Genomic DNA, 23,680 nt, shown 5'->3' on the forward strand with positions numbered 1-23,680 from the left:
ACAAGAAGATGGTTCTAGTTGATGAAACAATCCGAATTCAATGGTAAAGGCGTAAAAGGACAGGGTCGTCCGTCACACTCCGCGTCACGTCACGGTGAATTCCATCTTCGATCCCTTCTACAACGATCCCGCGACAATCCGGACGACGACGAGCAGCGGATCTGTATGGTTCAGCATATCGCACCGTGTGCCGTTTGTCGCTATTCGTCGTGACGGGCTCCTTGTTACGGTATCCGGATCAGTAGCCTTGGACATCAACTCAGGCCTACACTGACGCCGCATATCAACAGCCTGTAGCCCGTATATTGCTTGTCAGGCCATATCCGGGTACCTAGGCCAGGAAGTGAGGATATACACGCAGCAGCGACGCTGGCGGTGACGAACGTATGGCATCGAGCAGCTCGCCGGACATCAAGGGGGCCGCCAAGTCGTCGCGGTTTTCAACGCTCAAGGTCTTCAAATTACACAAGAAGGAAAAGGAATCCTCACTACCGCCGCTACCACCACCAAAAGATTCGTATTATCTGAATAACCGGTCCCTGGCTTCATTATCTCCGGATTCTCTTTCGCTACCAGGCTCCCCTCTTTCTCCTCCCTTTCAGTACCCGTTTGCGCCGAGGAAGCAATCCACTTTTCCACAACCCAATAGCTCCACTATGTCGCTCATATCGTCTTCAGCCTCCGCCATGTCCTATACGCCTGAGCAGGGCCAGCCTTTAGGCCCCAAAAGGTCGGGCTTTTTCAGGTTCGCCAAACGGAGTCCAAAGTCGCCATCAGTGAAGAGTTCCGTGAAGGATGAGACGTCAACGCTCCAGTCGTTTGATTCGAATGACGAAGGCATCTCTATGCCATGGAACTTTCAGGTGCGTCACTTTGCGATGGTTCGACTGCGCTTTCTCATACCTGGTTTACAGCATAATGTCCATGTGGATGAGGCGTACGTCTATCGTTTGCTTTGTAGTTTTTCTTCTGATTTTGTTATTTATTACTAGGTATGCCGGTCTTCCGCCGTCATGGGCAGCAAAGCTAGTTGATGCAGGATACTCGGAGGAAGAGATGGCTGCAATACAAGAAGCACGTCGAACGGCAGGTACACGGTCTCCGGCATCACAGTACTTATTTTCGGACCGACCTCGATCTCCAGCAAACGATACTTCATCTACGCGTAACGCATCCATCGTTACACGACCTTCCCCCAGGACTACCTCGCTTCCTCGTCAATACTCGGACGCTTCCCTGAGTAAGAAAAATCACCAAAGGTCTTCACCATCAAATGGCTCTATATCTTCGAATCACACCACGCCGAGTAAAAGTCCACCTGCGCCCATTAATATCTGCACAAGGAAGCCGGTGCCGGGTTCGTCACGAATACGAAACGATTCGGGAGCGTCTTCAGCATCATTGTCGATATCAATAAACTCTGACCCACATCATCCTGATGTCCACGAGTCTAGTCCACCGGTCATGGCATCGCCTGCAGGGGCTGACTCCGGAATATCTTCTACCCCACCTAGACGAACGTTTCACGTTACAAACGGCTCACCATCCATGCAGTCTCCGCCCCCTTCCTATTCCAAGTCCTGGCTTACCAACAACGGATATCCGGCTGACAAAAAGGACCGCACCCTGTTTGAGTCTTCACCCCACTCAACACCGCCTTCATCATTTCCTGCACCTCCGTTAGACTCCGAACCTCTTCGCCATAGATCACAACACAGCGTCGAAAGTGTGGCTTCACGCGACGCATCAGTGTCTTCTCACGTCAGTTCAAATTCGTCACAGTCCTCGGCCAAGGAGAAACGGCGGTCGAAGCGATTCACCACATTACCGCCTCGATTATCATTGCATGCTCATGAGATTTCTGATCTTTCCTCATGGTCAGAAGCGCTGATATCCGCTATACCGTCTGACCTCTCAAGTTCAGATAGCGGGCCTCCTTCCGGTTCATCTACGTTTGCTACAGCCGGGACGGAGCGTTCAACTGCTGTGTCCTTGTCTGGGTCATCCTCGTGGCGCAGTTCACCAGGTAGTGAAAGTAATATGTTGAGCGCAAGAAGCGACGTAGGACCGTCGAGTGCATCGTCTCAAATATCCACCTCCCGACCCCCCCCTCCAAAGAGAACACCACCTTCTGTACCCTCGCCGAGCAGGCCATCTCCTCCTTCTCGTGCCATTCCACCGGTTGTCATCAATGGTGATCATGACGAAGATGAACGATCACTATCACCTCCGCCTACCGCCGCCACCTCGTCCCTTAGTCCACGTTATGGTGAGCCGCTGTCGCCTGCCTCTGTGCAGTCGTGGGGTGAATTATCGGGTGTTCTCAGCAGGAGCGGCAAGTTAAGTCCTGATCCCAAGTTCTGCGCCCCCGCATTGAGTGAAAATCATTCCCCGACGCTACTTTTGACGCCTGGAACCACTGATACGAAAAAGGTTGAGGATAAGGTACGGAGCGGCTGGTTAGATGATGATGAAGATAATCGCAGCTTCTTGAGTGCTGAAGACGGCGATCGGGAGAGAGATTCAAATCGCTATTCGAGTCAGAGCAGTGCGTCGACGATGTCTACTGCTACCGTTACGGCGTCAACAGTTATTAGAAGCGCATCGGTGGCCAGGTGTGCGGTAGCTAATGTGATGGGGAAGAATAAGCCCGCTCCGCTACCGAACATAGGTACAAGGGAGAAGAAGGAAGATGACAAGGGCTTTCTACCATCGCCTACAGCAGCCGACTTCATGGGTATTCGATCGCGATCTCCAATGGGCAGACAACTTGGTTCACCTCTCAGTTCTCATTTCGAGAGTGAAGAAGGATCTGGGTCTGGGTCGTCGAGTTCACAATCTCAAGAGAACCAGACACCAACGACAGATGCTGATCCTGCGTTGTACTGGGAAGAATCATCTCCAGATCCGAACAAGACGTCGTTCGAGCCTGACCCGCGTGTGGTGCTTTCCAGGTCGGATACATTCGGTGGTGTGCACAAGGAGGAAGTGTTGGCGGCGGAAGAAGAAGAGGACGATGAGCTCGATGACTTTGAGGAGGAGGCCGAAATCGAGCGTGTAACATCGACGCGGCCTACTATTGTTATCCACAGTGCAAGAGCTTCTTTGGCTCCGATGACATCGCTTGCATCTGCTGGCACGACACCGATTTCTGCTCAACGGTATCGCGGGTGGCTTTCCGAGGTCGTACGCCCGCTGGAGGAGTTCATCGATGAGCCTGTCGATCCCAGGGAGGTTTATCTTAATTTGCAAGAGATTGCGGAAGGCGAGAGTGGCTCGGTGTATGCAGCCACCCTCGCGGATGATAAAGCACACAAGCTAAAGCTACCGCCCCTTATCAAAGCGCAGGATAATGATAACGCACAGAACGGCATCAAAACGCTTGTGGCCATCAAGAGCGTAGCGATTCTCCCATCCGGATCGGAGAAGCTCGTTGATCTGGAACGCGAGCTGAAGCTGCTGAAGGGTCTGATGCATCCGAATGTCCTCGGTTTGGATGCGTTGTATGTGGATCTTCAGGAAGATTCTTTGTGGATACGGATGGAGCTAATGGAGAGGAGTTTGGCGGATGTAATTGGGCTGGTGACTGAAGGCTTGATGCTACAGGAGAGAATGATAGCACGTTTTGCGAGTGATGTGAGTCATCGTATCTGGTATCAGAAGTTAACACTCGTTGATGTTGTGTGCTTAGGTGTTGGAGGCGCTTGTGTATCTTCAATCACACGGTATTGCCCACCGGGATGTTCGGTCGGATAATCTGCTCCTCAATAGTCACGGGATACTCAAACTGAGTGGGTAAAAAATGCCATCAGTCTGTATACGCTAACACTGCATCGATAGCCGATTTTTCCAATGCCATTCAGGCCACTTCCCAGTCAACATGTTCTGATCCTGTCGGAGTCTTGTACTGGCAAGCTCCGGAAGTGCGATGGTGCGTACCTTGTCTTCAGCGTGGTTACTTTTCATCTCTCTTATTCTACGTTTATAGTGGACCTTACGATCCCCTCAAAGTGGACGTATGGTCACTAGGAGCGACTGTATGGGAGATGGCTGAGGCCGAACCACCGTTCTTCCAAACGTCGGAAGTTGAGGGCCGCTGGCCGCCGTTGACTCATCCAGAAGTGTATTCACCAGCTTTCCGGGAATTTCTACGTGCATGTTCTGATCCTCCTGTGACGCGACCTTCTCCTGCAGAATTAGCCAAGGTACACTGTTTCATATTCACCTGAACTTGATCTTATATAATCCCTCAGAGTCCCTTTATTAACAACTCATGCGGCCGTCCTGTCATCATACAGATATTATCCCAGTGCATGGCTATTGAAGAGATAATACAGGAGCGGGATCTATCACCTCAACCATAGCATATACCCATCTACCCCCTTGGTTATACAATAATATCTTATTCATCTCATAAACCATTTATGTTTCCTGCTACGCTTTCCACTGCATTTTTTAGGTTTAAGGACTCTCTCGCTACCATATCATTTTCGTCTTCGCTACATTCCGCAATGAAAGTTGATGTCTCTGCCACGAATCCTATGCGATCGGTTATTAGGTCGGGGATCGTTGTCACATGGGGCTATTCTTACCAAGAAGTTTTCCACCATGCATCTGCCACAATGTTTTTGAGCACACCAATGTATATAGCCGTACTTGAACGTCCTCTGAACGGGTATGCATCAGAAGATCAAGATTGATTGCTTTGAGCAAGACGTCATCCGTTGCATTATCCGTGAGTGCACATAACGAATCTTGGAGGAGCCGCTTCCCTTCCGGAAGATTCAGCTTCAAGCAAACAGGAACTTGGGATATGAGATGCGGAGATATGTGCCGTAGTTTATCGTCACGCCAAAAGACTGAGCAGTGATGGATGAATCAAAGGTTGATGAAGTATCAGGGGCACCTTACCTCCATTGTCATAGTTCATACTCTTAGTAAGAGTTTCCAGAACGGCCAACCATAATGCGCCATCGTAACCTAAAGTAAAAGCCTTCAAGAGATCAATAGATGGTTGTATGATGAACGACATGTATGGACACATCAATCCCTTGCAAATGATATGTTGTGAGCGGAGGAATTAACATATAAAACGTCATACACACCTTAAAGTAATCCAAGAGGCTAGAATAGACATGATAGAACGTAACTTTCCTGGCCACATCGTCTAGAAAATAGTTATATCAAGGCCCCCCTCCGATAATCAAATGACATACCAGCAGAAGTCACGAAGGCCCAATCATAAAGCCGTCGGAAGAGTGGCCTGAAGGTATTTTCATTGATCTTGACGATTAGCTCGAGGAAGGCGGTTACTACCGGTGTTCTAGACTGGAAAAAGGTCAAAGGGGTTAACGAACGAAGGCAACACCGTACGAGGTCACTGTAATTCAAGGCGCCAAACGCTTCTAAAAACATATTGTAGAGGATTCTCAAATTGTCCTGAATGACCTCTTTGCTCGCTACACGAAGGGATTTCTTCACGATATCGAACAAGGCATCGTAATGGTCCTAAATAAAGTATATGTCAAGGTCGGAAGAGGAAAGCTGAAAAAGCCTTCTTACAACAGACGGACTTGGGAACAATGACGTCCATATCTGGGTGAGAGTCGGGACAACGACCTTCTCTGGGGCTTTCTTGGTCATGGTTTTGACAAACGATGTTAATGACGTGGTCCGCCTCCCTCTGGAAGCGAAGACATAAAACTTGATAACTTGAGTAAGTTCCCCGCTTCCCCAGAATGAAGGAATTGATGTCAAAAGCCCATGCAATACGTCAGTCGTCGTGGACATCAATTCTGCAATGAATTGATCAGCGTTTCTAATACCTAAGTCTCGCAAGCACCTACCCTCTGCTCCGTCACGAAGAATGCCTACACAGAGATCGACGATCTCACGGAAGAATGGAATAATCCTGGGACCTAATTTCGCACTACGGCGACGTCAAAAAAGGATGGAGATGAATGAAGAAGAACATACGCCAGAGGCGACAAAGCAGCCATCGCATAGTTTGTGTTCTTGCTACCGCGGATATCAGAGATCAACACAGGAAGAACTTGCGTGATAGCAGCCTCCTCTCCAGGACAAAAATGGGCACCGATGGATCGTAAAGCCTTAAGACCTGAGACGGCAATAGGCCCAGTGGGGAAAGAAACGAGGAGATCCTTTGTGCGATCAATGATCTTCACAATAGCTGTGGTAGATTTTCGACGAATACTGTCCGATACCAGGGGCACTCGTTCGGCAATGAGGTCCAGAGCACCGACCTGCACCTGAAAAATAAGTCAGATGAAGCATTCAGATTAGAGGAAAACGATTACCGCTTGTTCCGAAGATTCGAGTATGGCAATCACAGAGTTCAAGAAGTCAATAGCAGACATGACTTTGAGCACCTGTGCTAACGACACGCGTGAAGCTTTGTTCACATCCTCCATTCGAGCATCAGATCCCTGACCGCTTGGTAGAGTTGCCAGGAGCACCAGAAGAGACACAAATGCACTAATATCAGTGCTTGATCCCGTTGTTGACTTCGTAGCGAAACCAACAAAACCAATTATGGCTTGAGCTCTTCTTTTGAAAGCTGTCAGGGGAGAAACAGAATGTTCATCATGGCTATGACCATAACATTAGTGTGATCCAGAACGCAAAGCCAATGTCCACGAACAAGTTGTCATCAAGGAAGGATGGTTCGAGATTCTCAGGATCTTTCGCCCGGGAAGCAAGTCGGTGACTTTCTTCAAGCATCTCGGTGAGGACCTGAAACAATGTGAGCTAAAAAGGGCAGTCCCAGCGGAACACCGCACGTACGAAGAGTTGCATGGCTCCAGGGTAGTGATGGAGCAGCGACAGCGGCAACGCAAATGTACCACGAGCTTCATCTGGGCTTTGACGTACAACGCGATTAGCGGCCTTTTCTATGAGAAGAAGACAAACGGGCGCCAGATAATCATTAGGGCCTAGGACATCCACCAAATGAATGAAGAAACTAATTATAACTTCAGAAAAACGAAGATGGTGGCAAAAGCAACGACGAACTTGGTACGACGATGCCGGGGTATGTGGTTTGCAGCATCAGTGAACACTCGCAAAAACTCGCGGGAACCCAGGTGAAGGTCCATTCGAGAAGAATGTGAACGCTTCAAGGAAGAAACCATGACCGGTACGATACTGTCGATTGTCTGAATAACTTCAGTAAACTATGACCTTGACCCGAAAGGAATTTCATTACCTTTTGTACAACAGTAAAGCTGTACGTGTCGTCGCGATGAAACACATTCGACCCCATGAAAGTGAAAACAGGCATGATATTGTGGAGGACAGAGTCGGGCGTGAGCCTGGCTAATGTTGCCATAAGCAACAATGCCTGCTGGAATGTCTGAGGATTTTGTGCAGCTATAAAAACGATAAGACAAAAGAGTGCGCAGAGAAACATCACGAGACTGACTGCGAATGAGATCCACCAAGACTTCCAAACGAATAGCACTTGGTGTCACATTTGGAGCTTCCTGTATATGCCAAAATCAGGAACCATACAACTGACAGTACATGCTTACATACCGTGACTTTATCTGCAACGTTATCGATTGCGGACATCATGGATTGTTCAATGAAAGAAATGTCAACATTGTCCGACGACGAAGACTGTATAATACTGCTCAACGCCTGAACCATTGCGACAATGACGTCGAAAGAACCGGGCAGAGAGGCCGTCGCCAATACTTCAGCCAAAATACTCAATCTGGGAAGAGTTTCTTGAGAAGGTCTGCAAAAAATACGTTAGTGCCAAAGCGCAAAGAGTAGCTTTGGTGATCGAACTGACTCGGTTACCAATCGGGGACGTTTGCTGGCTCTTGGACCGTTGCCGGAGTCAGGTCGAAGCGCATTGAGAAGTTGCGCAATCAAAGCCGGCTCGATTAGAATTTTTGTTAGTAGGGCAGTGCAAACAGCATGCTAAAGAGAGTTTAAATGTGATATCGATAGAGGTATATGGAACTTACCACATCAGAGTCTTCTGTGCTGAGACTGAGGAGGAGACCGCAAAGTTCAATCTTGCGCTCCATTGTCAGGTTCGCAAACAAGCCTCGCTCTAAACATTCCGTCAGCTTGGTTCTTGGGGATGACAACGCGCCTGAGTTATATGCGTCATTACAGTGGAATAGTTAGTGTTTTTCCGCCTACCAGATCCAAAGAAATGACGTAAACAGTGACAATATGTCTTCCACGTTTCGTTACTATCCGAATTCAATTGTTTTGCAGACGAAGCATCGAAAGCGGAAACCAATAGCAACGTAAACTCTTCCAAAGTTGATCCAAATATGTCCCTGACCTGGGCGTCCTCGGCGACCAGTTTCACAGATGGAAGGAGAATCACGGCTTTATCCTCGTCAGAAATGCTGCCAATAGTTTTCAGTAGGAAAAGCTGAGAATGTGGAGACGGCGACACGTTGATATGTGACGCAAGAAAGCAGAGCATACGATATTTGTATCTGCGTAATCCGTCAGAAAACATGGTCTCTGACAAGACGATGAACACCTACTGTGCATGCTTCCGTTTGTCCGACTTTAGTCGCTGGAGATGCTCTATGTGGAAGATAGATAGGAATACCGGATCATGAAGTAGATGCTCCTCATGCTCAACAATAGCTGAAAGATACCGTTTAAGATCGTCCTGGTCAAGATATTGCAAGTTCACTGTTTCATTCAAATCACTCAATAATAGATCATCCTCAAAAATCGAAAAACACTCGCCTGTACTCGCTCCATAGATAGTATCAAATGCGTATACTCTAACGTACTTCTTCTCGGACGCCTTCGCCAACAGGCTTACGCATTGTAATGCTGCTTTCCTAATTTCAAGGCTTGGACTTTGTAAAGAAACCAACAACGAAGGGACAATGGTCTGGAAGTCGACGCTCTCATCTCCAGACATATGCGCCTTCAGTAGAGCGATGGTGTGGCCGAAAGCAACAACAGCGAGATCTTCATCATCACTAATCGCCCAGATACCAGTCAAAAAAGCCAGTGCCTCGTCTGCGATATTCATGAACAAAGTTCGAAGCATGTGCATCGCAACGTTTGAGCTTGATGAATTTGCCATCTCATAAATTGAGCGCATCAAAGTGACGTAGCGATGATCACGGTCGTCCGACGTTCCCTGGACGACGTTGATCAGATTGGTCTTCGGCAATCGAACTACAAGAACGACTCACCTGCATAGGCCTGGTGGAAAGCCAATTTACCAAGACCCCCTCGGGGCTTGAAACGCTGGCCGATATTGTGATGATGGACATCTGGAGCCAATATGCCGTGTTTTTGCTGTTAGGCTTCAGTATGACACTCTTTCCAATACGCTCGTCGTCAAGGTACTGAAAGCACGGGTTAGTACATGATATCAGTCATTCTACTATCAAGCTCACCTTCAGAGGATCTTCGGAACCACACGAGAGATCCTCAACCTTTGAGAGCTGTTCGAGATCCAGGGCCCGTAGCGCCTTGTGCGCAGCATTAATCTGATGGCTACCAGAAAGACGACGAAGTAGTGAACGTGTGACAAGATAAGCCAATATCCGTACGTAGGCATTGGAATCGTTAAATTTGGCAATGAGCTCGTCCAGATGATGCGAGAAGTTGTTAGAAGATAGAATGTTTTCTGATAGAAAGCGTCAGCAGATACGATGGAAAGTGGACAGAAGACTGACCCGCTATTCTTGCAGCGACTTGTGTGTTGAAGGTCGCCAGTTTATCAACACCGTCGGTACTTTCTTTCACTTTCGTGGAGGTCCATAGATCGATACATCCGTTCAATAGCTCAAAGCACCCAGCACCAGACTTTGGGACATTTTGCTCGAGGATGTCCCACAAAGCCTCCACGGTAAGCTGCCGTGGTTTTGAGAATAACATCAGAGGAAAGACAACTTTATGGAATGTTTTCTCCGACGTATCCATGTCCACCTTCTGATAATGTCCAATCAAAAAGTTTAAATGAGCCTTGAGGATTGGACGCTTCGGTTTTGTACTCAAAAGCAAGGTCGATAGTTGACTTATGTACGTCTCCGAATCCTTGATCAGTGCAGGGAGGATGACCTCAGGTTGCTCATACAGAGCCTCCAACACACGATGATCTGAATCTTGGGTACGAGCAACCAACGCAGAGGAAAGCGAGACCTTGAATGCTTCATAATTAGGCGGATGTGTCATACATCAGGATTCGCGTCGTACCTCTTGCTCTGACGTCAACGACCCCGAAAGATGTCTCTTGATAAGATCTTTCACCGCAATAAGACGTATCTTGGCGTCTGCGCTGGAGGAGGCTAAGATCGCATCGCCACTGCCATCTTTTGACGATGTACCGGAAGTCGTACTGTATGTTTGGTTCTGCATCCAAGGTCATGTGTAGCTCACTCCCAGCTCAAGAGAACATACCATAGAAAGAGACATTACGAGGTTGTCCAACGATGGCTTTAATTCCTCGTCATCCTGAGCCATCTCCTCCGAGACGCTATGCAGAATGGACGAGTAACGTTGATGAACGTGAACCAACAAGCGTCGGGCGACGAGAATTGTATTTGATGACTCTGTCTCGGAAATGGCCAGCTTGATGAGGTTTTCGGATAGTCGTCCTATAATGATATCTGGTGTATTTGAAGCCATTATAATCGTCTCAAGTAGCCCGAGTGCCACATCTTCGTTCAGTCGCTGAGTTAAACCACTCAATAAAGGGCCGAGGAATTTTTCTGTGCCGACCCAGCCCAATGCTTCGCCTACTTCGATGACAATATTTCTATCAGAATTTATGAAATTCTCGTGCCGGTGTTAAAAGAACGAAAACTTACGGTAGGCAAAGTATTGTCTCGACAGTACTATCCGGGATATCTTCCATTCCATCTTGACCCTCGCACACCGAGACTACGGCGCTAATGAATTGCCTGGAAGACACACGCTCTGCACAAGAAGACATGGCCACCACAATGGCCTTTTGAGCAGCTGCGGTGAAGCTGCATCTGTGGGACAGGGTCGACAGCAATATATAGCTTCCTAGAATGGCATCCTTGGCCGGGAGCTCGGAGTGATTTTGCAAGGGTTTAAGAAAAGCAGGTAGCAGATAAGCCAGAGTACCGTCATCTAGCGTTTTGCTGTGCATCATGTAGTCGTGTAGGCTAGCGGCATTGAAAGCCAACAGCGATCGGTGGGAGTATCCCCCTTTGATTGCGGCTGGAAGGAGGTTGACAATGAAACGAGACACATCAGAATTTTTGAGCATCTCTTTCACAAGTGCCATTCTGGAAACGCTCTGAGCGGCTTTCTTGAAAGGAATGAGAAAGTTCCAAGTAGAATTGGGCCTGACAACAAATAAATTCCATGTTCACTGTACGGGGAAACACATACTGGACGTGCAGGATGGTAACCATCTTGGCGAAATGAGGTGATTCATGGTACGGCAGAAACAGTGAGAGAACAGACTCGACATTGAATTCGTTGATCCTGTAAGCATGGTCATTCGCAACTTTACTTCGACAAATAACCAACGCACCTAAATCTCCTGACAAGCCATTCTATGATCTTGCCTGTTGGTGCCTCCATCAGATACGGTCCAAGCTGGACCAGAAAAGCGGCAATCGTCTCATCCAGCTCTGCGAGAGCTTCTGAGGGCAGAAGAGTGCGGTCGGTTTCCTTAGACGCGTCAGAGAATAAAGGCCCTTCAAATTTTGATAATGTCGGAGTTATGGATACAAGTTGGAGAAATCCATTGGTACCCAATGCATGGATAGATTCTAGGTCATGAAGGTCGGCCTCTCCGCCAGTGAAGAGGTAAGATTCTACCGGCTTTCGTCGAGACCGGTCGATAAGAAGGGCCCTGTTTAATGATGCACCTTGTGCCAATTGTCTGGCAAGACTGGAAGCCATGGTTGTCGTTCCTTAGAGTCGGTAACTTTATATGAATTTTTTTGTAAGCAGTTGTTGACATGTGTTAGCAATGTCCGGCAAAGCGGTCCGGTAGCCACGTCCACCAAGTTCAAATAAATGGACATCATCATGCCGTGTAGCGAGCCTATTACAATCGTACGTTTCTCACTTGTAGGAAATCAGGATTATTCTTGACAGGCATCATATATCAGATTGAAACGCCAGAATTACTAGTTGAACTCATTGAAAAAACATTGGATAACCTCCACTATGACAAGCATACCCTGATATCTTGCTCCCATGTCACCCGCCTATTCTATCCCTGTACCCGCCGACATCTCTTTAGATTCATGACAGTAATATGCTGGGAAGAGTCTCTTCTTCTCCGTCTAAAGGACCTCATCGACACCTCTCCTCATATCAGTCAATATATCAAATCAGCCCTCTTCTATTGTGATCATTCTGGCCTTCTCTCGCAAACAGGGCTCATCCTATCTTCCATGACCAGCCTAACAAATCTCTAAATCGGAGATATCTCCGTCGCATCCCTTGAGTGACTCCATACCCCTCAGCCTCCCCCACCTGAAGTATCTCATAATAGCCTCAGTTTTTTTCAGCCTGAGAAGGCTTCAGGTACATCGCTAGACTTACTCCCGTTCGATGGTCCGCGCCCTGAAAGCCTTGAAATCATTCATACCCGCGTACGGAAGAAGGACTGGGCCCAGTCCTTCTTCCAGTTTGTTCTTCTTCCACGCCTACCGTGGCATATTTCTTGAGCCACTGCAGGGATTGGACATCCAGATGATTTACCTCGACCACACGCATCTCTTTGTGCCGCAATGTGAGCCAGGCTTCTGTTATGCTCAAGTACCTTTACATCGATTGGAGAGTGCGGCCCTTCCTGTAAGTATTTATCCATGGCATAATACTTCGCATTGAACAATCTCGCACAGTAACTCAATGGCAGGACATTCGGCCGATCATCTTACCGATCAATCTGCAAATTTTTGCTTTCGATGTCTATGTTGGGATAGCAATCCCGAGCGAGTACGAGAATGTACTCGAAGATACGATACCAATCAGCAGCAGCTGACTTGGATCGTGATCCGGACTTATTTAGTATTTCGTAGAAAGATCTCGAAGTAATACAAAATGTATTTAAGTAGAATGTCTCTCTCTCGAGAGGCTAATTCTAATCCTCTGTACATTATTCTGCTCTCTACTTACAACAGTCTATTGTCTCCATTCCATGTCGAGTGCTACAAACCTCTCAGCCATGCACTGATTTGTCAATTCCCTGCTTTTTAGTCCCTTGCGAATGCTTAGAATAGCTTCTTGTCATGATATCCTCCGACACTGTTACACGTTTTCTTCAAGAACACGAAATATTGACACAATTGGATCGGTGCCTCTCCGCAACTACCAGATTTTGCTGTCTTCAGATGCTGCCACGGCAATCAACGCCTAGTCGACGAAATAAAATCTTGCGTAGTGTCTTGCACATTAGAGAGGTTTACGTTGCTGCAAGAAAGGAATGCTGGCGCTAGATATTGTTTCAGTTTATTCACAGGGAAGTGTCGGTGCTTGACTAGAAAGGGAAGGATGCAGGGTGCCGTAGAAGGGAAGTTGAGAAGGCTGACTCGGCATACTGGCTGCCGGACTGTCGGCACAATGCTTTTACTGCATTAGTACAAGGATCCAAACGACAACTTGATTAGGTTTTCGTCAGAAAGATGCTGGTATTTGCGAATATTCACGTGTCTGTTGATACTGATATCACCGAACACTGGATGGTCGCTTACGATACCACCTTTTCTGCTCCACTCAACACCGATGCTTTCCGTCCATGCTGCAGAGGATGGAGATGGCGAAAACCCAGGGATTCCGCCCATGAATGCTCAAGGGACACCTGATGACTCTGAACACATTCTCCAGCCTGGAACGACGGCTAATCCCCCTCGGCGACAGAAAAAGGCAGCTCGCAATGTATTTGGGGTGCAGCAACGTGAATTCAAGGTCGGAGGTGCATTACCCTGTTCTTTTTACTTGCTGTATAACTCACTGAGAGTGAAGGGAATGACGCGTCCGACTATGAACAAAAATTTCCGGAAGATAAACAGTACGAGGAACTGGGTCCGTTTGCTAGAGTATGGCGGACATACCTTGAAGAGTGTGCTGCATTTGACACAGAGATGTTGGATGAATGGAGGGATGGACTAGATGTTTTCCTGGTTTTCGTGAGTGCAAATACTGCAATTCGAATTTTCCTTTGTTGATGACTGAATGAAAGGCTGGTCTCTTCTCCGCCGTGGTCACTACGTTCGTTGCTCAGACATCGCAGAGCCTTCAAGTCGACTACGGTCAAGTCACGGCGACACTTGTGTACGAGCTCATCGACGTCCAGCGCGCGGCGGCCAATGGCTCCTCCATGAACGACGTTCCCCGTTCAGACCTTACTCCGTTTTCGACATTTAGTCCCACGACATCTGATGTGTTAGTCAACGGACTGTGGTTTACCAGTCTCTCATTCAGTTTGACAACCGCACTATTTGCTGTCCTTACAAAACAATGGATTCACCAGTATGTCACCGTTCCGTTGGGGACACCTCGGGACAAGTGCCGTGTACGTCAATTCCGGTACATGGGGCTCCAGCAGTGGAGTGTGGGTCTCATCATTGGGTTGTTACCTGTTCTCTTGAGCGCGTCAGTTGGAGTGTTTTTTCTGGGTCTGGTTATTTTTTTAGTCCCGCTGAACGTGTCGATTGCGTACGTCGTCGGGATCATCGCCTCTGTGTCCTTCGCTGCGTATTTCATCACCAATTTCCTTCCGATTTGGTACCCTTCATGCCCGTACAAGACCCCATTGTCGCATTATGTGTTCCTTCTCTATGCCTACCTCGCTCACCTCATATCCCCGGTCCCTTACGAGTCATCATCGTCGGAGCCTCAGGCCATCCACTCACTGCGAGACGTTGAGTTTGTAGTTGTGGAGTCCTGTGCGGATGACATCGATGTACGAGCCTTAACCTGGTTGTTCGGCATGTCCTCCAACCCTAGTGTACAGAGCATTGTTGTACAATCGACCAGTGCTTTACCGCTGAGGTCAGTGAAGTCTCTAAAACAACACGCAAAGGGAATTTTGGACATGCAATACCCTCTCTGAACGCATGCGGGATCATCCTCATGAAAGTGGGCTCGATCGCCTTGTTCGCGCAAGTCTCCGTTTCGACGTCGACGCATTCTACTTGTGGTCCGTAGACGGAAAAAAGGAAAAGGATCAATTTTCTCCAGGGGTCTATGCGGAGCTTTTGTGTATCTGGAGGCTGAATGGTACTTTAAGTCCCGAAGAGGTCGCGGAACTGGTGAAAACTCAATTGACTTTTCCCGGATTGCATCTGCAGCCTATTGTGTGGGCCTATTTGCTCCGGAGATTGCCACCCTTTGATGTACATGATGGTCTCCTTCAATTTTTCTTCCGTGCAATTCCCTCGTCCTACTGGCATGAGAATTATGTCCCGCCTCCTCTTTTCTTGGCAAGGGACGGACTGAAGATTTGTTTGACTGGCGACTCCAGAGATCATGACGTAGTTACTCTTCGGATGGCTGTTGATACGTATCTGTATCCCTACGTTGCCGATGTCATATTGCGCTGTTTCGGGGCTGTGGAGGACAGTATTTTCCATTCTGATCCCGCCGACGAATTTCCTGCACCTCAGGATCCTCGACTATGCGCACTTTTGACAATAGCTGGCTCTTCTATGCAAACGGTGACCATCGTCGATCCTTACATTGATACTTTTTTTGAAACGGTTATTCGAGACATTGGAGTGTATATGGGTGTTGGTTCATCCCGGCTATATGATGATCCAGGGTACGACAAGATGCCTTCTTTCAGATTAGATTGCAATCGCTACGCAGTTCTGAAGCTGCTGTATACATTGGTGTCATCTGAGGACTTCAGTGGCAGCACTTCGATGCGAAGTGAAGATCAGAGTGTCTTGTTGGTGATTTTTCTTCGCGTACTCAAATCGACGTTTCCTCGACCTCGATTTCTTCCCGACTCGGAGGACTGGTGCACCCCATACATGGCTTCCAACTTTGTTCGAACTGCGTTCCAGGATAATCCATGGATAATTCAATCTGGACGCACATACCGGCCTCACTTTAAACAGGCAGCAGAACTCGCTACTTTTTTCTTCCAGTTCCCCCCCGTCATGGAGGAGGTCTTTTCTCATGTTGTTTCACGGCGTCTTCTTGACCCCAACCGACATAACGCTTATTTAGCTGATCTGCCGACAATCTTTGATGCCTTTATCACCGCACTGGCATCAAACTCTGGGATCTCCCAAACATCCACTGACTACCTATTTGAATCCGACAACCTCTTCAGGGCTTGTAAAGCACTTGTTTCATGTGACAAAGCTGACAGCCTCCGTCGTCTCGCCCTTCTTCGTCCAGCAAATGATCCCGCTTGGCCCGAGTGCCTGCAGAGGCTCGACACTATTTCTGAGCAGTGGCCAAGTTTCATGGAGAAGCATGCTTGTACTATCACAGGCTTCCGGGAATTTATTGAAGGAGGTTGTGTGGGAGACTATGGACTGGGTGGGTGTTCATCAGGACGAGCTCCGGATAAAGAGAAGCATCTGATGGGTTTACGGCTGATGATGAAGTCGCCACAAAAGCATTGGCATCGGCTGCGGCGGCCTCTCAGTAGTGGGGTGACAGTGTAGGAAATGATGCACAATGATAGTAAGTGTGAATAGATTGTCTTTTTAGATAGTGTATGTATTGATGTCTTTCATATTGAATAAGACATGTGCTACCTGACTTTTCCCCTCCTATATTACCCATATTATGGAATACAAGACTGGTATGTTCTATTTCAAATGATGTAGTGTTTTAGAATCTCTGATACCTTTCTATTACTTTATATGTTAGTTTTCAATTAGCTAATATCTGAACATTGATTAATATTTTTATATAGGAATATTTTGTGCCTTTGGATGTGATCTTGAGTGAGATAGATGTATGACCCACTGTGAGCATAGAGTTTAATTAAGAACAATGCTTGTCTATATCAAATATTCCTTGCAAAATAGAGCTTTAAATGAATAGAATTATACTGCAGCCTGTTAGCATTTAGATTAAAGCTGACAGCCACATAATCTAAGAAAGTGATGTGCATTTGTAGGACCTAGTAGAATACATTGTTAGCTATAATATAAACTACAGGATACTAGTCAGTAAGATATATAAAGTAATACAAGTAGATACTCACTCTCACACAGTGTAGCAATAAGCAGAAACACAGTGAGAGCACTCAATGGTCTATATTCAGTATATATTGTCCATTCTAATATAAAAGAGTATTGAGCTTAGCCAGAAGGATACAATGGAGCTCCTGCTTGCTAATCCAACACACACTCTCAAGCAGAGTGAAGTCTGAGTTTAGCAGCAAAGTGCTTTACCTTGGCTGAAGGTAAAGACTTAGTGAAAGCATTGGCAACCATGTCCTCAGTAGGACAATAAACAAGATGAAGGGAGCTTTCACTGATAACCCAGAAAATGAAGTGGAAGTGAATATTGATATGCTTGGTTCAAGCATGATACTGATGATCTTTCAAAAGTGCAATGACAGACTGCTTGCCTGAGAATAAAGTCATAGCCTCAGTAATTGGTGAGAAAACTTGAGAGAGCAGACTGCAAAGCCAGAGTTCCTCCTTTGATGCATGCATTGCAGCCACATATTCAGACTCCATGGTTGAAAGCAATATGATCTTCTGCTTTTTAGACAATCATGAAATGGCTCCATCACTCAGCATAAAAACATACCCAGTAATAGCATGCCTGTCTTCAGCCATGCTCCTATCTGCATTCACATATTCCCACAAAACCCTTCTGTTTTCCCCAAATGTCAACCAGTAATCTCTTATGCACTTCAGATAGTGAAAGATATGCTTTACAGCTCTCTAATGAGCATCTGCAGCAGCTATTAAGTATTTTGAGACCATTGTCATTGCAAATGCAATGTCAGAGCATATCCTGAGCATAACTCAGATTAAAGAATCAACAGACTCTCTGTAAGGGATGTCTCTCATAGCTGCAATTTCTTGAGTAGAGACTGATGCAGAAAAAGAAGACAAGCAGAGATTAATGTCCATTAGTGTGGAGAGATCTCCAGAGCCATAGTGATGAATGATGACATCAATGTATGAGCATTGTGAGAGAGAAATGGAGTATGACTCATGGTCACAAGTGATCTTGATGCTAAGAATCCAGTGCAGCTCTCTCAAATCTATGACTTTCATATATTTTGCTATTCCTTTCTTTATCTCTTGCATCAGACATAATGATGATGATGCAATAGTGCAGTCATCAACATGGACAGCAATGACAGTCAAATTTTGATCCTCTTGCTTATAAAACATGGCATTAAGAATGTGCCAATTGATTGGGCTTAAGTGCATGCATAGAGACCAGCAGAGTGTGTGAGCATCAATGAAGCTATTAGCAATGTCACTCTTGAGTTGAGGCTCAAGGATTTGAATTGACAGAATGGCATTCCATCAGAGAAGTGAAGAGAGATATTCTTCAGAGTGGAATCCAATGGACAAGATAGAGAGGAGCTGAAGTGAGCACAAAGTGTAGGTGGCTATCCAAGTTGATGTTTGAACTGAGTAATTACAATGATGGTATATGGTTTATATACTATGTCATGATTTTTGCCCCTAAATCATGACCTGCCAATGCTTGGTGATGAAGACATGATGACACCATGGCTACACCTTATTCATCAATGCACAATAAGGTGACAAAGAACAATATGATAACTATCACCATTCCACATCTTGAACACAATGGAAACTGTGGCATATGGGAAACTCACTATAGTGATGGTATAGCAGAGTAACAATAACAAACAAAAGCAAGGGCACAGTCATTGGTATCTCAGACAATAAGCAGAGAGCATGAAAAGCAGACAATAGTCACCTGTAGGATATAGAGTTCTTTAGACAGTATATAAGGCAGTAGTACACACTGATGTACCCCAGTCTTGAGCTAAGGTTTAATACACCTACTATGCTCTCTGACTACCTGGTGTGAATACTCTTGCCACAATGACAGACTATATCTATCAGCTACAACTCTCCATCCCTCTCCATAAAATCCTTATAGCTTATCTCATCATACTTCTATATCAAAATCAGACTCAGACTCAGCATCTAGAATCAGACTCTGATGGAAGCAGTGCTAGAGATTTGTGAGTGTTAGTGGAAGTCTAACAATTAGCTCAAGACTTCATATGTCCTAGTCTGATGGCACTTTGCTTAAGACTAGCATATAAAATTCATGCTCAGAAACATTGTCACCACCTCTATTGCAGGTGCTTGCCTGTTCATTGCAGTAACAGAAATTATTAGATGTTATGTCATATAGTTACTAAGAGAATGAAGAAGAAGAAGAGAATTGAAAGAGTGGCAGAACTGGCAAAGAGTGGATTTTCTTTGTTGAGTCCTCTAATTAGCATTCCAGACACTCCTGAGTCAGGAGAGCATCATCATCTGGCCATCAGCTCCAGAACCCCCAAATACCAGCAGCACAAATTACATTGTCTGATCTCCAGGACCTGAAAGTGTACAAAGTGAAAGAGAAGAATTTGAATTTCCCCTCTCATCATCTGACTGGCTATCTCTGATAGAGAAGAGTCAGTATGAGGAGATGACAGCCATACAAGCTGACCCCCAATCAGAGACATGGCCAGCCCACTCAAAACCTCTTGATTCAAGAGCAGGACATTGGTCAGGTCATTCTCAGAGTTGATGTATACAGCCTCAGAGAGAGCAAGCCTCAGTCTGCCAAATCAGAAACAGTGGATCCATATGAGCTGGATAGAAGATATAAATATATCCTCAACTGGTGAACTCATGTGGCAGAAGAATCTGCCTGGACACTACCAGTGGCTCAAAGAGCAGCAGATAGCAGACACCTGCTAGTTAAGCATCAGTGAAGAACTCCAATATCTTGCACTGCTAGAACACATCAGAGATCTAATGGACAGAACATAAGCAGAGACTAGGGTAGCTGAAGTAGTACAGAATACCAAGAGGTGCTGAGAGCCTCTATTTCCTTCCTCTTACTATATGCTCAAATGACCACTATCAGCAGAAAGTAGCCTAAACAGTTGGAGAAGCCAAAACCCTTTTTAGCAGACTCCTTGGCAAGTCTCAGCTGCATCCATCTATTTATTTGCTGGAGCAGAATCTGAGGATGCCAGATCTCTAGCTCCATTGGCATCCTCTGGCAAAGGAAAAGAAAGGAAAGAGCTGGAAGTACCATTTCTTCTACTCTCTGAAGACCCACCAGATCATCTTTGGTATGATCAGTGAAGAGGATCTGAGTGTGTGCAAGGTGAAAATGGATACAGCAGAGTGCTATCCACTGATCACACTCACACCAACACACACACAAAACTCTTAGTTTGTGGAGGGATTATAATGTGATAAAAGTAGTAATTAACAAATATCATTGTCTTCTTCAATGAATCCACAGCATGCAAATGGCAATAGCATGTGTACAACAGTTCTAGATCTCTCTAAGTCTCAAAGCTTTTTGTTTTATCAAAATAAGAGATGGCAACAGGTGTTGCAGGGCCTCAAGACAAAAGGTACTGTAGCTCAATACAATATGTCAAAATACTCTCACAAAACTCTCAAAAGGTCCTAAGCACAGCTCAGATCAACTCAAAATCCCTAACACACACAATACATGACTCAAAGCTTTATGCTCTAAGCAAAAACCAATTACAAACACATCCACAAGTGCCAAAGAGCACAGATCTCTGTTCACAAGTTGCTAAACTGATCATAGACTCACAGGATTCAAACCTATGCAATCCAGAGACACAAATCACAATAAAACCCTGTCTACAGGCCAAAGAGTTTGAATCTCTGCTAATTTGTAGAAATAACACAAAAAGCACACACTAATCAAGCCAAAGGATTTGAATCTCTGCCACCTGTAGTGCTGCATATCACAAATACCTCAAAAACTCAAGATGGTGCCCTTCAGACACTGCTCTCTTATTCTCAGATTAGAGCACAATCCAAAACCTCTTATCAAACTAGGCTCAAGTCCTTTGCAAGCTTTGATCCCTTGCTTGTTATGATTTTTATATTCTATTCTTTCTTTTACAGATTAACCTCTATTAATACTTAGTCAGAGCACTTAAACCAGTGCTTGAGACTGTGAGATAGGCTTAGTCATCACAACAAGCCTAGTTGGTAATTGTCTTTTGATGCAACAGCATTGCTCAATATGTTATGATTTTCTCTATTTTCTTTTCTTTTTCCTCAGAAATGACCCCTATCTTTGCTTAGTCAGGGCGCTTAGGCCAGTGCTCAGGGCCATGGGAAAGCTTGATCAGCAAGCCCAGTCGGTCACTCTCCTATCACGCTGCTGTGTGCTGTGAAGGGAGAGACAATACTCTTTTTGTTCTCCAACTGCAGCGCAGTAGTAACAGCACACAGCAGGACAATGGGCTTTTGTGGAGAGACTGGCAATAGCAGGGGAAACAGCACAACAGCAAGACAACAGCTTTTGTGAATATTTATTTATAGTACAATAACAAAACAGTATTTAAGTAGCATAGCTCTCACTGTAATATCCCAGCTTTGAGCTAAAGTTTATTCTCTACCATCCTATCTTGAGTGACTTGCAACGCCTTGATCACACACCTCTGTTAACACATCAGTGAACTCAGTTGGACATACCCGAAGTGCAAGGTACTGAACTGTTTATCACATGTTAATAGTCATGTGGAGTTTGGGCTTAACAATTAGCTCGAAGATTTTTGCTTCCCTTTCTCAGGCCCAACCATGCTGAGAAACTGAATGCCCCCTGCCTTAAATCTGTCAGACCCGAACTTTACTCACGAGTTCTTTGAACTCTTGGCTTCTATCATCGGAACCTTGATCGGTCTATTGGTGATCATACAGCTGTGCTGTGGATGCCAATCCATTACTGCCTGGGCTATCTGACACTACTAAGAGTTCCAGCGTATTCACACAATTCTCTGAAATGTCACACCAGACCTCTCCCTCCATGACATCCCTCCCTCTGTCTGAAACTCTATCCGACACCCCAAAGAAACAGAAGACGAGCCTGGGTGCTCGACCAAAAGGCGTTCTAGGGAAGAGGAGAAGCAGCAGCAGCCACATGAGTACTCTCCAAGACCCCCATCGGCAATCATCCAAGACCCTGGAAACCCTTGGGCTACAGGGTTTTGATGAACCTGACCTAACACCCCCATCCCCTCCTCCGAGCGCAGCGTCACTGTGTCAAGAACAACCATTGCCCAGTCTGGAATTGGGTGTCAGGCTAGAGACTCCCTGGATGCCATTCGGATGGCTCCAGGCACCAGAAGGAGCAGTGGAAGAGGAACAAGGGTCAGTAGTCCCGACCCCTTCTTTGATGACACCAACAGGATGAGGTCTAATACTGGCAAGCAGTGTCAAGAGTGGCCAGTAGACTGGAACAGGAGTGAGGAGGAACCCCATGCCTACCAAGGCATAGTCCAGTGGTACCAAACCCAATATGGCTGACCCCCCAGTCCCTTGCCGACTTCCTTGATGCTCCCGACTTTCTGTTCCAGGAACCAGCCTCTCTCCCCAGCGACTCCAACCCTTGGACAGGGTCACTTGCCAAGACCATCCATGCTGATGACTACTATCACCGGCAGTCACCATTCCTTGACGATGACCACCCGCTATCATATGGGACAGACACCGTCACTGAAACTGATGATATTCCCATCTGGGGAGATCGGATACTATCAAACTTCGGAACAATCAGGGGCGACAACAAACATATTAACCCCACCAGAGACCTCAAAAGGGTTCTTGATGGGCCAATCGCTGCCCTCTTCCTTCATCCCCAGTTCTACAGAAACTTCCACCGGTATCACAGAGCAGTGGCGCTGCCAGCAGAAGGAGAAGAGGAGCAGCCCGACTGAGAGCCTACTCCTCGACTCGGACCTGACGATGCCGAGTCCAGTACTCAGCCCAGACCCATTCACCCTAGAAACCTTTGGCCAGCAAGGCAGTTCCCTTCTCGAGGGGACCACCGACAAAGGGGCCGAAGGGGATGACGAGGCCGAGGAGGAGGACCATGGGGGCGAGCAGTGGACTCCATTCTTGAGTGGGGAAGCATCATCAGTATAACCATGCGGCAAGAACAGGAGAAGAAACGACAAGAACAAGAGGTGCAGGAGGAGGAATTTATTTGGTTGTACCAGGAGCAGATAGCCGAATTATGGAGGGACGATCTCTGGCTATGATCATCCCTAGGACGAAGGTACACCGCCGCTGATCTCATTGAACGGGAAGAGATTTTACAATCTGCCACGACTGAGCACATCATTTTTAATTTCAATCAGTGATATTTACATTATCAGATGATGGCGATGCCACCATATTGACCAAGATTCAGCAAACGGGAGGCACCAATGCCATGGACACTGAGTGTGATGCCACCCAAGACGGCAAATACAGCATCCTCAATCTGAACAGCAACGTCAAAGTACTCGCTCATCATGTTGGCTGTCCGCAGCATGGCATCTCGGCTGACCCGATTCTATGCACAGCCAAGAATTTATCACCCAAATCCCTGAACCGGCACAGGGAGCCGATTGTTGGAAGGACAGCCACCTCCTGATGAAGCAAGTGGATCGGTATCTACTGACAAGAAGAAGGATGACCTCGAGACTACAGCACAGGGGTGG

At 46.5% G+C, this 23,680-nt stretch overlaps 4 protein-coding genes across 4 annotated transcripts; 3 read left to right on the plus strand and 1 right to left on the minus strand.

Moving 5' to 3' along the window:
• The first annotated feature begins 93 nt into the window (after positions 1-93).
• BT62DRAFT_931232 (uncharacterized protein) lies at positions 94-4,631 on the plus strand. Its single transcript, XM_043186089.1, has 8 exons — positions 94-863; positions 915-937; positions 993-3,636; positions 3,692-3,791; positions 3,841-3,931; positions 3,989-4,205; positions 4,254-4,543; positions 4,597-4,631. Exons 1-7 carry the CDS (start codon positions 387-389, stop codon positions 4,362-4,364), a joined length of 3,663 nt encoding a protein of 1,220 aa, XP_043040895.1. The 5' UTR covers positions 94-386; the 3' UTR covers positions 4,365-4,543; positions 4,597-4,631.
• On the minus strand, positions 4,087-11,922 carry BT62DRAFT_967377 (uncharacterized protein). Its single transcript, XM_043188860.1, has 29 exons — positions 11,528-11,922; positions 11,383-11,478; positions 10,830-11,336; positions 10,420-10,777; positions 10,216-10,371; positions 9,696-10,161; positions 9,414-9,646; positions 9,207-9,362; positions 8,740-9,151; positions 8,535-8,688; positions 8,176-8,483; positions 7,995-8,125; positions 7,817-7,947; positions 7,555-7,759; positions 7,442-7,502; positions 7,226-7,389; positions 7,033-7,175; positions 6,805-6,982; positions 6,662-6,753; positions 6,318-6,609; positions 5,977-6,269; positions 5,847-5,929; positions 5,563-5,795; positions 5,374-5,508; positions 5,217-5,328; positions 5,106-5,167; positions 4,912-5,050; positions 4,593-4,859; positions 4,087-4,539 (listed from the first exon to the last, which is right to left on the minus strand). Exons 1-29 carry the CDS (start codon positions 11,899-11,901, stop codon positions 4,412-4,414), a joined length of 6,069 nt encoding a protein of 2,022 aa, XP_043040896.1. The 5' UTR covers positions 11,902-11,922; the 3' UTR covers positions 4,087-4,411.
• A 2,066-nt stretch (positions 11,923-13,988) lies between these two features.
• On the plus strand, positions 13,989-15,064 carry BT62DRAFT_892468 (uncharacterized protein; the record flags this gene model as incomplete). Its single annotated transcript, XM_043183107.1, has 2 exons — positions 13,989-14,138; positions 14,192-15,064. Coding segments are annotated over 2 exons (1,023 nt in total), but the record flags the coding sequence as incomplete, so codon positions are not given.
• On the plus strand, positions 14,974-17,002 carry BT62DRAFT_80565 (uncharacterized protein). Its single transcript, XM_043182342.1, has 2 exons — positions 14,974-16,834; positions 16,886-17,002. Exon 1 carries the CDS (start codon positions 15,069-15,071, stop codon positions 16,629-16,631), a length of 1,563 nt encoding a protein of 520 aa, XP_043040898.1. The 5' UTR covers positions 14,974-15,068; the 3' UTR covers positions 16,632-16,834; positions 16,886-17,002.
• Positions 17,003-23,680: the final 6,678 nt, after the last annotated feature.

The sequence above is a fragment of the Guyanagaster necrorhizus genome (genome assembly GCF_019112545.1).
Source record: "Guyanagaster necrorhizus MCA 3950 unplaced genomic scaffold BT62scaffold_10, whole genome shotgun sequence".
Classification (NCBI taxonomy): domain Eukaryota; kingdom Fungi; phylum Basidiomycota; class Agaricomycetes; order Agaricales; family Physalacriaceae; genus Guyanagaster; species Guyanagaster necrorhizus.

Bases quoted from the DNA above. Each gene is read 5' to 3' on its own strand.
- BT62DRAFT_931232 (XM_043186089.1), top strand. From the start codon at position 387: ATGGCATCGAGCAGCTCGCCGGACATCAAGGGGGCCGCCAAGTCGTCG. The intron at 3,637-3,691 runs GTGAGTCATCGT...TTGTGTGCTTAG, and splicing joins TAGCACGTTTTGCGAGTGAT to GTGTTGGAGGCGCTTGTGTA. The intron at 4,206-4,253 runs GTACACTGTTTC...ATAATCCCTCAG, and splicing joins CTCCTGCAGAATTAGCCAAG to AGTCCCTTTATTAACAACTC.
- BT62DRAFT_967377 (XM_043188860.1), bottom strand. From the start codon at position 11,901: ATGGCTTCCAGTCTTGCCAGACAATTGGCACAAGGTGCATCATTAAAC. The intron at 5,329-5,373 runs GTACGGTGTTGC...ACCTTTTTCCAG, and splicing joins CCTTGAATTACAGTGACCTC to TCTAGAACACCGGTAGTAAC. The intron at 5,051-5,105 runs GTGTGTATGACG...ATCATTTGCAAG, and splicing joins GCCTCTTGGATTACTTTAAG to GGATTGATGTGTCCATACAT.
- BT62DRAFT_80565 (XM_043182342.1), top strand. From the start codon at position 15,069: ATGCGGGATCATCCTCATGAAAGTGGGCTCGATCGCCTTGTTCGCGCA.